The 13,955-nt window shown below is 35.1% G+C and overlaps 1 protein-coding gene across 1 annotated transcript in view; it reads right to left on the reverse strand.

The window, feature by feature from the left end:
• CSMD3 (CUB and Sushi multiple domains 3) overlaps nucleotides 1-13,955 on the reverse strand; it is a 760,948-nt gene that overhangs the window by 68,914 nt on the left and 678,079 nt on the right. Inside the window, exon 54 of the mRNA XM_069779925.1 lies at nucleotides 1,594-1,767. Coding sequence (XP_069636026.1) covers nucleotides 1,594-1,767 — 174 coding nt within the window. The remainder of the gene's footprint in view (nucleotides 1-1,593; nucleotides 1,768-13,955) is intronic.

The following is a 13,955-nucleotide window of genomic DNA, read 5'->3' on the forward strand; positions in this document are numbered from 1 at the left end:
AATTGCATTTTTTTCCCCAAAAAAGTAATTGGAATCATACACTAAACTGTTGTTAATATTTGTAAAACTGTCAGGCAAAGATATGCATTCAGCCCATAAAGATGTTTTTTAATGAACATATAATAATAATTATTCTTGTGAAACAGAAGTATGAAATTTGCATAAAATTTTGAATAATACCCATGCATATGCAGTAGCAATACACAACAGTAGCAATACATCTGCCGCCTGTATAAGCAAGAACAATGGCGAATCCAAAAGTGAAAAGGTCAGAACCATTAAATTTAAACACATCTCAAAATTTCAATTAAAACATCTAAATTTAAATAAATGAAGAAATGTGAGGTTACTTTCCTACACTTCATTTGAACCTTCGATCTGAAGTGGAGCTGTTCCTACATATCTATCCAAAATTAGAGGCAGCTGCTGTTTACAGCAGCCTTTTGCAAGTCTAAGCTTTTTCCCAAGTCTTGTGTCCTTTTCTGAAGTGCTGTATTGTGCATCCACCTGTATTCAAACAAGCAGCTTCTATTTGATCAGAGGAAGAAAATATGTCCATTTTCTCTGCTGTTAGCACATTCAAAACATTTTTTTTTAGTTCTAACCTTGATATTAACATTTTAATTTAGAAATTTTTTATTAACAGTGTCTAATTTTATTGCCTTAACAGTTACCTATAAAGAAGTGTGCTGGTCTGAAATGTAATATAAAGAAGTAATGATCTATTACTATATCATAAAGTGAAAACAAAATTAAGAAATACAATTATAGTAGTGTTATGTATATCTAGTTCTATGTAAAACAAAGTAAATAGTGAGCAGTAAAGGTAATGAATTAATGTTGTCTATTATGATTCATCGAGATAGTTTCTGCTACACAAATGTAGCTATAAAAATAGAATAGTAGGAGGTAGACTAATACATTTTCAATACACTGATATTACTGAACCTGAATTATTGAAACATAGGTGTAATTTCCTTGAGAATCCTTTGAGAACTCTCAGATTTTCCTAACTGGAATACAACATTTTCTGTTATTACCTAATTGTATTTCATGCAATATGTTGACACACTTATGAGACAAAAGAAGCCTCATCAACAAAATACAAAATTCATGCTAAAAAAGCCAAAACTCAAACCAGAAAACAAAATATCTCTGTGAGAAGAGAAAAAAAAAAGTTTGTTGAAGCAAACATTATAATCATCAGTGCTGACAGTGTAATTCAAGAGTATCTACTTATTTAACTACCACAATCAAAGTAAATGTACATTAAATATTTCCAAAAGCCACTAAGGGACATAAAAAGCTATTTTCAAATTTGAGTACTTGGGTGCCTAAGTCCCATCATTTTTTGAAGAAGTCTGATATTCATATATAAATGACAGGTATTTAGTAGACAAAAGACACAATGGAAATTTTAAGTGACAACATTAAACTTCATCTGATAGATGAATCACAGATTTTAGGTGGCCACATACTGCTTTAAATCTTTTTTCTTGAAAAATGAATACTAAGTTGCAAAGTCACTCCTTATCTTGTCTGACATAGACATTCCTGTGACATAAATCAGTATGTGTTGCCATGCTTACTTACGCACACAGGATGGAAGCTGACCAGACCAGTTGTGATCCTGTTGGCATATTCGTACAGAAGAACCAATCAAGCGAAAACCAGGACTGCACTGGTATACAACTGTGTCTCTATATCCATAATTTTCTCCGATTACTTGGCCATTGACTATAAGATCTGGAATACCACAGTGACCAGCTAGATTTTTCAAAATAAATTAAAAAAAAAAAAAAAAAATTACCAGTAAATATGCCAGAGAAATTTTAAATATACCTCCTCAATTAAAAAAAAAAATGCTGAACATCTTTCAATTTTTTTTACTGACTTCATTCAAAGGTTTATTTTTATTAACTTGGGGAAAACTGCAGTATTGCATTTGTATAGGTAGGACTGTACACCTTTAAAAAATTACAAAAAGTGTAGCAAAGATATTAAATATCACACATGCTATCAAATTTATTTTCAAAAAATATGAGTAATTACTTTTTATTAAAAACTGTAAAATTCTATATTATTTCCCTTAGTTTTATTTTGGTCAAGATTACACTTAATAAAGTTAACATTACACTATTATACATTTAAATAAATATTAAAAATCCATAAAAATACAAACAAAAATAATATAAATATTATAAATACTAATCCATTATAAATATCAACCCCTGTGGATGTTATAAATACAGCCTTCTTACAATGGAAACAAATTAAGTTGGAGAATTTATTGCTGGAATCTGACACTCTGGATTGTCTTTCATTCTTTGTCTCCTATTGATACCAGAGGAACCCCAAAGAGATTACCATGTTTGGGTTAAAGACAGTCAGTGCAACTACATCCAAATGTCCTGGAACCAAAAAACCTTTCTATGACTTGGACTAATCTTCTATCCTGTATTCTCAAAATATAAGAAATATTTTATTTACACTATGAGAGTCACAAACAGACATTGAATCTAGAAAAAAGCTGGGAAAAAGCATGAACCATATTATTTGTTACTATGTTTCTTAATGAACTCTGGAAAATGGGCGCTATGATTCAGCAAATAATGTGGTAATGGAAAACCGTCTGAGAATGGTTGATCTCCTGGAGACTGTGACACATGGCAGAGAACTCACTGCAAAAACAAGTAAGGCAAGAAAGAAAAACAAGCAGTTTCAGCTACTACTTTAGTGAAAAATATTACCAGCCACCCAAACTCCTCTGCTCTCCTTTTCTCCTCTACTTCTCCTCAAAAAAACTGTCCACAAACAAACCCCCAAAACATAGGGTTGCTAATAAGAAAAGACATTTAGAAGCAATATAGTCTGGATGTTTTTTTCCCTTGAACTCTTAAGTGTTTATAATACTCTGATGTATTTTTCAGCATTTTGCCTCATTCTTTCAGGGCTAGAAAGTTCTTATAAAAAAAAAATTCAAATCTGAGATTTTCTTATAACTTGCAGCTGGCAACTTAAGCCTTGTATAGAATTTCATCATATGAATCATGATTAAACTGTCAGTAATTACAATATAGGTAGTATGTGAACCTTCACACAGATTAAATTGATGAGTGCCAATTTGACTTCTGTATAAGGAACAGGAGTCCAAATCTGGTACTGTTCAAGGGTACTGTTTGTCCCCTCCCCATTTTCCTCAGTGTTACATAAGGACCAGGTGTGACAGTCTGACAAATTCAATGTCTCAAACATCCATTAAAGAGCTCTGCTGGAGAAAAAGCCCTCTGTAAAAATGCTGGAGTTTTGTGAACAGGACAATGTGGCCAGAGGAGAGGGCCCCACGGAGGGTGGGAACGCACTTCTCCAAAGCCCCAATTCCTTATCTTAAGTGACCAGGAGAAGGAACACAATTTATGCCTTCCTGGAGGAAGAAGGCCCCACAGAAGTTGGGACTGTGCTTCTCTCTTAAGCAGTCATGCCAGCAGGAAAAGAGAGGCAACTCCACAATGAACCCCCCCCCCCGCCAAAGCTCACTGACTGATTCCAGTGAACCTCAGGTGTGGGAACTGCGCATGTTGAGATCATCAACCAACACACTATAAAAGAAGAGAGACCAAGTCCTCAGTGCACGGCCTCCGGAACTGGATCTCTACGCTGGCTGGACCAACGCTGGACCCAGGACTGGTGAAACCCTCCTCTTCTCTCTTTCTTTCTTTCTTTCTTTCTTTCTCCCATTCTCTCTCTCCCTCTTTTCCTTCTCTTTTCCACAGTCCCTACACCTCATCCTTTTAAACATAAACCGTTGACCAAGTCTGAGACTAGGAGTGGATCTAGCTGCCCCTGAACTCCTCTTTGAGAAGGAGTCCAGAAAGCAAGGGGGTCTGCTCTGAACCTCATGACTCAACGGGAGGGCTCTCCTTCTGACACAGTTTCATGTTCCTTTTTCCATTTCATTTTTCTATACTTCTCTCCTCTTCTCAAACAGCGGCTTAATGACATGTTGCAAGGTTCATATTAATAAGTTCATGTGTACTTGCACAAAGTTAGCTACGTTGAATAAATGTTGATTGTTGTTTGAACTCCCCTGGTGTCGTTTCACCTTAATTCTGACAAAGGAAATCCACAAACCTGAGTCGCTCCAACTTTGGGACGCGACACCAGGCATACCTGAAATTTGTTTTATGTCTTCTGGGATAAGATGGCATAATACATGTTTATAAAATTTCTGTCAGAGTACTTCTTGATTCTCCAGAAAAGTCATAATCTATTCAGTATGTAGTAGACTTTCTTGAACATGCCATAAAGGGCCCAATTTCCCTATCTTATCACATTTGTGATGATAAACAGCACTAACCGGATGAGGAGTAAAAACTGAGCTGGAAAAGATCAGTTTCTATCAGAAGTGCAGTCAGACAGTTTGCAGTGATTCAGACCATGTTCAAGGAAACAATTTTCTAATTGCATTTAATTACAATATTTGGCCTGGTTCTTAATTAAGATTTTAGTGTTGCTTTATGGTAGCAGAGTGGAAGCAGAATCCATCACCAGAAAGGCCAAGCTCTGTTTCTTGTGCATAGGGAATAAAACTAAATTCAACACATCAGGTAACTAAGATCACACTGCAGTTTCTGCAACTATGCGTGGACATTACAAAAACCACACAACTGCAACATGTGAAAATTCACTGTAAATCACCTGTAAGTCTTGCATTAATATCTCCGTTTAGCTTGAGAAAATTTAAAATCACTTAAAAAACCCATCCTCTCATCCTATTTCCTCTCATTGTCATAAACCTCTCAGACCCAAGTTTTGACTTCTTTTGACTTTTCAGTTCTTTTCTTCTTTCTTCTTTTCTTTTGACTTTCTTTGGCATCTGCTGTTGACAAGGGGAGAGCAGTGGATGTTGTTTACTTGGACTTAAGTAAAGCACTTGACATTGTGTTCCACAGCCGCCTTCTGAACAAACTGGTAAGGTACAGATTGGGTGGGTGGTCAGTGAGATGGGTAGGGAATTGGCTAACAGGCCACACTCAGAGGGTGGTGATCAGCTGTTTTTACCCAGACTGGCAGCCTGTCACAAGTGGGATTCCCCAGGGATTGATATGGGGCCTCAGGCTGTTCAACATCTTCATAAATTATCTGGATGATAGGTTGGAAAGTACCCTCACCAAGTTTGCTGATGGCACCAGACTGGGTGGTGAGGTGAACACACTGGAAGGGAGAGCCATCTTACAGAGAAGCCTGGACAGGCTGGAAGAGCGGGCTAGCAAGAACTGTATGAAGTTTAACAAAGACAAGTGCAAGGACGGAAGGAATACCCAAAGAGCTCAGTACAGGCTAGGATCTGCTTTGCTGAAAGGGACCTGGGAGTTCTGGTGGACAGCAAGCTGAACATGAGTCAGCAGGGCGATGCTGCAGCAACAAAGGCAAATTGGATCCTGGGCTGCATCTGCAGGAACATTACTAGCAGAGATAGAGATGTGATCATCCCAATCTACTCAATGCTTGTCAGGCTGCACCTGGAGTACTGTGTCCATTCTTGTCGCCACCACTGAAGAAAGATGCGGACAGACTGGAAAGGGTCCAAAGGAGGGCTATGAAGATAATCAAAGGGCTGGAGAACCTGCCCTGTGAAGAAAGGCTGAAGGTTAGTTCCTGAACAAGAGAAGGCTCAGAGGCGATCTCATCATAGTATTCCAGTACTTAAAGGGCAGCTACAAAGAGGCTCTCTCTTCACAAGGAGTCACATGGAGAAGACACGGGTCAATGGGTACAAGTTGCACTGGGAGAGGATTCATCTCGACATAAGAAAGAATTTTTTTTACAGTAAGAACAAACATTCACTGGAACAGCTTCCCCAGGGATGTGATAGAGTCCCTATCACTGGAAGTTTTCAAGATGTGACTGGACAGGGTACTAGATAATCCCATCTCAGCTCCCTTTCCCATCAAAGGTTGGACCAGATGATCTTTCAAGGTCCCTTCCAACTTGGGCTGTTCTATGATTCTATTATTTCAAATTCCTCTGCATTGATTGTTTCCTCCCACTGTATAACAGTTACATCTTTGGAGCACTAACTATATCGCATGACTAATTGTGAACTAGTAAAGAAGTGTATATTTTTTAAATACTGGAGCCCAATTCTACCCCTGTGTAAGGTTTCTAAACTGAAAAATAAAGAAATCTAAATGTATGAAAACTATTATAAAACTGTAGTTCTATCAACAGATTTCTAAATCAACTTATTGTGACAGTGTAAAGGAATTAAATACCACTTAAAACCAGGCTATGTCAGACTTGTGACACATTTTTCATCTCAGTTTTAAAAACAAATAAAAACCATTTGGGATTTGCAGGATTTGTCTCCAGTTTTCACTCTTCTTCCCAGGGGAAGCTTCATCTGACTGAGACACATAAAAAAAATTCAAAAGACACCCCCCCCAAACAACAACAACAAAACCCCCAAAACAAACCAATGGGTTCAGCCCTATTTGTTTCATTTTCAAAATACCATCTGCCATGTAGGTCCGTGTGATAAGCAGTTCAGTATGTTTGCTACTGAAAGTGTATATAATGGTATACGTAGTTCCTGTTAAGAGAACCTTTGAGAACATTACTGAAATTTCCATAATTTATGCAGCTGAATAAACTCCCCAAGTTGCAATAAAGTCAGAGACTTATTACTATTTTCCAGAAGTTTTTTTCTTTGCTTTATTTTCCCAATCTAATCTATTTCAGACATCCACAGAGCTGGTCTCTGTCAGAAGAAATAAAGACCTTTCACTTATAATAGTTGCTATCACTACTCCTCCAATACCGAGGAAAAAAGTAGAGGAAGGAAAAAAAAAAAACCCAAACCAACAAAAAACCCCAAGACCATCCACACCCATATCTGGAAGAGTAATTATTGCTTAAAAGCAGGGCGTTTTTTTATTTTTCTCATGACTATTAGTAGAATTCTTCCCTTTTGTCATTTTTCTCTTAAGACACCTGTGAAGAAAAGAATTCCAAAATGTTCATTATACATTAAGGATATGCTCATATTCATTACCACATATCCCAGTAGTTTTTATGATCAATTCTGCTGTTAATTGTTTTTCAGGACTTCCAGTTATACTCTTATTTTAAGGGATTTGTGACAAATAAAGGTCTTTATTTCCCCTTATTAACATTCTGAAATGAATTTTTGAAGTGCCATTCAGTAGCCTTTGATGCTTTTCTTTGTGTGTTATGTGTCTGCATCTATATATATATATATAGGTATATAGTAAAAATAGTGAGTTTGGGGTTTTTGAAGGGTTTTTTTGACTGGGAAAGTTTTCAAAGCTTTCAGATTACTGCTGATTCTTTGGTAGTCTGAGAAAAGCAAATACTGCACATATATAGTTTTCCATAGTTTTCTGAGAAACTGCCGTTGTTTCTGAATGAGACATACTTATTGTGCAATGGCATCAAAGATCAACTCTATTCCTTCATTTTATCTCACACCTGTACGTCTAAAACATTTTTCCACTTGCTTGTATTACATATATATCATCTACCGTGTAATTGATGTCAGTTTTGTCGCACTGTTGTAAACAAGGAGTAACATATGATTTAACTACTACAAAAAATAGTGCAAAGCCATAAAGGGACATAATTTTAAATCTGTTCTCATTTGAGAAATATGTCATGCTTACCCCAATTGAAACATTATGGAAGAGGAACATTTTAGTAGTGAACTTTGGTATAATGAAACTGAATAAAATTACAAAGATGATTGTTGTAATAACTAGCCTTCATTCAATGTAACCATAAGGTGTGACTAACTGTCTTTTGCAATGAGACAGCTAAATTATTCCTCCTAAATGCAATCCAGATACAAAACTGCTCAGGAGCTAAGCTCTGTGGGTGGAGTGTTTTCACTGGAGACTGAATGCAAATACTGCAAACTGGGTATCATTTTGAGAGAGCTCTCTGTAAATATGAAAAAAATCTGCCAGAAATACTATGGCAGAAAACTGAAAACAGATGCAAAAAGACAAGGGAGTACAAAGGAAAGGACTACTGAGAAAAAACTAGGAGTACTGCTGGGAAACAAAGTTCAAACACTGAGCAACAACATTGTCTCCTGTTTTTTTTATTTTTCTTGTTAGCCAGGAAATTTATTTTGCAAATAGATGAGAGAGTATTTAAGAAATACTGATTCTATTATCAATTTACACTCCTATTTAAACAGCCAGTAAGTCATTGAATATTTACTTATCATGGATAAAAGACTTAATAGAACCATTATTATCTAATGGAATATAATTTTTTTAACCCCAAAGTAATATTCTGATTCTAAGACCAATTATAAGCAAATATAAAACTGTTGTAGTCACCCTGCAAGGCCATTGAAAACAAAAAATGAAAAACCATCATATATAATTTGTGGAAAATACAGGACAGAGGAAGTGGTTCAAGCAGTTAAGATCAATGTTGTACTTCTGATCTGCATTTATCAGAATGAATGAGTGAGAGAAAAAAAAAATACACCCTTGCATGGTACATTGCCAAATACAAACACATAACAAATAGAACATTTACTGTACTGCATTAAGAATTGGGTTATGGATAGAAGAAAACTTGAAATAAAATTAGCAAATGTTAAGCAAAATCTTCATTCAACCAAAATATTCTAACACCCTAGTAGTAAATAGTTGACTTCACACTAGGTTAGGATTCTAGACTATTTTAGACTAGGCTATTCTAGACTGTTTTCAGGATAGCCTTGTTCCTTGTCAGTGTATTGTAAGACTGGGTGTAGTTCCATCTTTTCTATGATACAGAAATAAAAGACATATACAGCAGGTTTAAGAATCCAGTTGACGCCCCCTAGGTCTTAATGTAACCTGTAATTTGTAATACTCAATCAAAGGAGGTCACTTTTGTAAAGGCTATGAGTGAATGCTACAAAGAAAGAGATTAAATGTGAAGGTTTTACTGAGTAGCAGATTTGAGGGAGGAAATAAGCAATATAACATTCTCAATTTCCAGTCTAGCAAAGCTTGAGAAGAATAAGTACATGAAATATTATTAAGAAAAAAAAATTAGTCAAAAAGTAGGAATGAAGGATATTAATAACGTGTGAGTACCAAATAAATTGCTTAACTTGACAAGAAATCCAGCTTTAGCAACAAAGAATGAGCATAATAACAGCATCAAAACCTTTGCAACCTCAGCTGCAAATGAGGTTTCTTTTCTGCAGCTTACTCTCTGAGATGCAAGAGTAGGAATAAATGAATACAGAATCTTTACATTAAATGGCAAAAACATAGCTATGCTTATTTTAGCTGTCAGTAATGTCACACATGAGCATAACAGTGGAAGAAATCTACATATCAATATATTATTGAAAAAAGAGATTTAGGTTATTATTCAACATTAGTTAATTAACCTGTCAAGATGACATCAGCTGAGGAGGGAAGAATTATTTGCTGGAATTTCTTTTTTCTCTACGGGGCTTGCATTTCTTATAAGGATGTATTTTTTTTACATCCTCCTGTTCACAAACAACATCTTCTGTAGAAAATCACAGTATTGAAACGACACTGGCACAGCCCTGGACAAAAGAGAGTTCGGGTCTTTATCCTGCTAGTTTCAGAAGATCCTCACCTTGCCAGCTGTTCAAGCTGTACTAAAACTGTTCAGGATGAATGGTAATGTTCTTTCAAATCTTTTTTAATCCATGGCCCACAGAGAGACGTTCTCTGCTGAATTCCTTGAAATGGCTGAATAATTCTTAAAAGATGAAACATCATATACCTCATCTGAAAGTCTAGTTGTTGTTATTATGCAGTAGTATTGAAGAACAAAGATGTTTAAAAACAGTGAAGAGGAAGAAGTTAGTTGCTTGTATGTTTTTCCAAAAGTTTTAAGGATGAAAATAGTGGCAGAAAGTCTACACTTCAAAGAATACATAGCCACAGAAACCTTTCAGTAACTGAAAGCTGATTGCGAAAATATAAAGGCTCCTTTGTCCTTACCTGACAGAAATTTAAAGGTATGCTCACTCCTGAGTATGCATATCTTTCTCTCAAATAAGAGTTGAAAGATAACTTTACAGCTCTACTGTTCTACCTTGCTCTTCCAAATACATAAATTGCATATAAAGTGAATATGTATATATTTCAGTTCCTGATTTAATTGATCCATGGCATACATAAATTTAATATCTTTTCACACCTTCTAATTTGATTACCTAACCTCCCCACAGGTGCTTTTATTCACTAATGTGTACACATCTTATAAACTGATTTTATCAAAAAAACTTTTCATCCCTTATCACATTATCTTTCAGTTATGAATTGACTGGAGGTGCTAAATGGCAGATCCTTACCTGTCCCACACACCTCTCCACAGCAGTGATTGATTCATGCACTGCATATTCTTCAGTGTGAGCTTACATGGTTGCCCTGCCCCAGCTGGTAAGTCTGCTACTCTTTTTACCCCATTGACAGCATTGCTCTGTACAGAACTGTTGGATAACTGTTTTCTCATATCATCATATTTTCTTTGTGAGTAGCAGGCTGTCACCAATGACTCATTAGTGTTTGGAATTGGTATTTTGTATGAAAAAAAGGCAGAGAAAGTTGAGTAAAACCGGGGGAAAAATTCCTCAGCTAACAAGTCACGGGTTGTGTCTACATTAGCATTTTGGTTCAGATCCTCCTTGTAACTCTTAAATGTGCTGAGTGGTTTTGCTATGAACAAATCAGCTTCCTTTCAGAGGAAGCACATTGAGAAGCTCAACTTGTGGTGCACAAAACAAGTGTTCTATCTCCTTTTGGAGACAAAGGGGTCAAAATTATTGACAGGTCCTTTTGACAACCTAGAACCATATGAGTAATGATGACATTTAGCCCAGAGCACTAGACCAGATATTGTCCAGGGAAAATTCTCTGAACCATATGTAATGCAGATATAGAGAATTCAGAACCAATTATTTGTCTTATGATCTGCTCCTTTCTGCTGGATTATTTGTTACTGCAAAGACACAGTATGTGAGGTTTACTATTTCTCTTGGGAGAAGAGATGAAAGGTATTCCTGATACTATTGTATGGTAAGTATCAACAAATGCTGACATTTAATGCTCACTCTAACCCAATTAGCTTTTTTCTGCTACCTGTCTGGCTTTATTGAAAACTGCTCTAGTATTAGTCATGTATTGGAAACACACCTCCATATGTCTTATTGATCAAGTAAACTCCATTCTTCATTTCTGCATTTTAATTCATATTGATACTTAACATTTTATAAAGGTGTGTTCAGTTCTCTAAGTGAACTAAATATAACATTATTTAATAATGTCAAGATTAACAACAAAATATGAGATTTTATAGACCTTTAAAAATTTTAATCATATTTCATTGTTTATCTTGATTTCAGATTTAATACTAACTTGCAGAACTGAACACACCTATCATTCCAGCAATTGCTGATTCTTCCTAGGACATATGTAGGAAATTACAGCAATGAATTTTGTAAATGAGGGAGAGAGTATCAACAGATCTGTTTTATCAGTATGTTTACATGTGAGGAGGAATTGAGAAAGAAGAAAGAATTAAGAAATGAGGGTTAAGTGTATTCCGGCTGAGTTGAAGAGGATGGACTCACGACTTAAAAAATGTGAAAAGCTGGAGTAAGCTCACCAATCAACAAAAAAAGTTTGCATAAAATGTCTTTCCTCTAATGAGTCTGAAAATTGGTTGAAAATAGTATTTCTTCTCAGTTTTCACATGGTTTTCATTGATGTGATGTCTAAGCATCTACTAAATTACTTTCAGTCATGCAACTAACACAACTGAGAGAAACTCAATAAAACTAGATATCCCCTAAAGAGAAGTATGAAACTTTGTACATTACATTAACAGTGAGCCACGGTCCCTAGAAAGAAATTAGAATGCTTTGGAATAATCTAAGAAAACAGCTGCTGCTTTTAAGTATAAGAAGAATTGGATCCAATAGAAAGGCTTCTCAAAGCACGCTATATTTTTGTTTCTTAGCTTTAACTTAGTTAAAAAAAAAACCCAAGGTTTCTGACATGGTAACCAAAATAATACAGGAAACATTTTAAAAGCCAACAAATGACCTCAAGAAAATTCATTTCAGCACATACTCATCTCCACCATATCAACTTCTATCCACAGTCACTTTAAAAATTGTGCTGTTTTCTGGAAATGTCTATGTATTTCCTCCTGCCAAGCTACATTAGCCAAACAAAAAAGTCCTGATCCTGAAATCAGGATGTTGTAAAAGTAATGATCTTCTGACAGTGCTTCTCCTTAGAGTTAATAAAAAGTCTGAAGATAGTGCTAATTAAGCAATGGAAGAAAATCCAGTGTTAGAGAAACCTTAGGAAATGTTGGGAAATTCTATTCATCATTCACATATCAGTTAAAAACATCTGAAAGTAATATGAAGTTAAGAATTAGACCCTATTTATTTCCGCCCTGGGGAATGCTCAGTTTAATAAATAGCTGATTACAGGCGTTAAAATAAATAAATAAATAAACCCTCAAAACTTTTTTATAGTCATGAAAATATATGTTTTAATTATCATTACTCATTTCAGTAAATTAAAGCAAATAAAATTAATGTAATAAATAAAATAATGTAAATAAGCTAAGTTTTTGTATAAACATAAACAGAACAACTTACTTCTTCATCAAGTATTTAAATATTTTTCACTGAGGAAAGTGTTTAACAAAATACACAGATTTTTCAGTCTCTTTTATGAATAGGATATTCAGTAGAAATCTATTCTATGTTTCTGAATGTTTCTCCAGGATTTATTACATAGACTTTCCCCCAGAAACTGATTTAATGTTTTCAGTATAGGAAAAGATCAAGCACAAGAAATTATCAGAGGCAGTCTGTAACCCTGGAGACAAAACAGTCATGTTTTTTGTCTTTGACCATTATTTTGAAAGACTGAAGTGATTTTTTTCATACTTTTTCACCACAAAATCTTGTGAAACATTTCTTTGTTTTTAAGTCTTCCCAACAGAATTACTTCAGGAGCTCTCTGTTGGTTTTGTGGTTGTTTTTTTTTTCAATTTGAACATTATTTCTTCTCACCAGCTATGGAGAACAAGAATACTGATCCAGAACTCAATTTCCCACTACATTGAATGAACGATCAAACCAAGATCACTACATTAATATGATAACTCACACAGTACTACATCATTATTTAGGTATTCTGAAAAAAAAAGAAAAAGTGAGGTTCAGAAAGGAGGGCAGTTGTGTTAAATGTTCTAATTCTCTTTGCCATTTACTGTCTCATGAGATTCAATAACCATAAAGTACTATCCTTCTCCTTTTAATAAAAGAAGCAGGAATGGAAAAAAGAAAGACAAAAAAAGGCTGTGACAGCTATCAACATATTCTGACACTACTATGGCTGTCATTAAAATCATGCACTACTGTCCACAATGTCATGGAATTTTATTTGTGTTGTTATACAATTTGGATTTTAGTCAATATTTTTGGTGATTTAAAGCTTACCTATGTTCTTGTTCTCTTCTATATCTAATTAGGTTCAACAGTAACTAGTTTTAGGTTCCGTTGCTGATACTTATATTCTTATTTATTGTGCCTTTCATAAATTTTTCAAATTACACATAACGAGAATGCAAATGAAGTTGTCTAACACAATGATTAAACAAAACAATTTGAGTAGCACTTTGGAAAAAATAACTTGTATTTTTAAACAAAATGCTTGGAAAAGGATATTATTTTATTCTGTTGGATTTCATTAATGTCATCTAAGGGTACACTTAAGGGCATCTTCAGTGTTTAAAATAGAAATACACTGGTAGCCACTTCAGTCCAAGCATAGCAAAATTTTTCAGCAAGGCTCTAAGATAAATGTTAAGAAAGGTTTACAGCTGTGAGCAGAAAAGCTTTAGAAGTAGAAAGTGACATA

This window comes from Haliaeetus albicilla, chromosome 3 (genome assembly GCF_947461875.1).
Source record: "Haliaeetus albicilla chromosome 3, bHalAlb1.1, whole genome shotgun sequence".
In the NCBI taxonomy this organism is placed as follows: Eukaryota; Metazoa; Chordata; class Aves; order Accipitriformes; family Accipitridae; genus Haliaeetus; species Haliaeetus albicilla.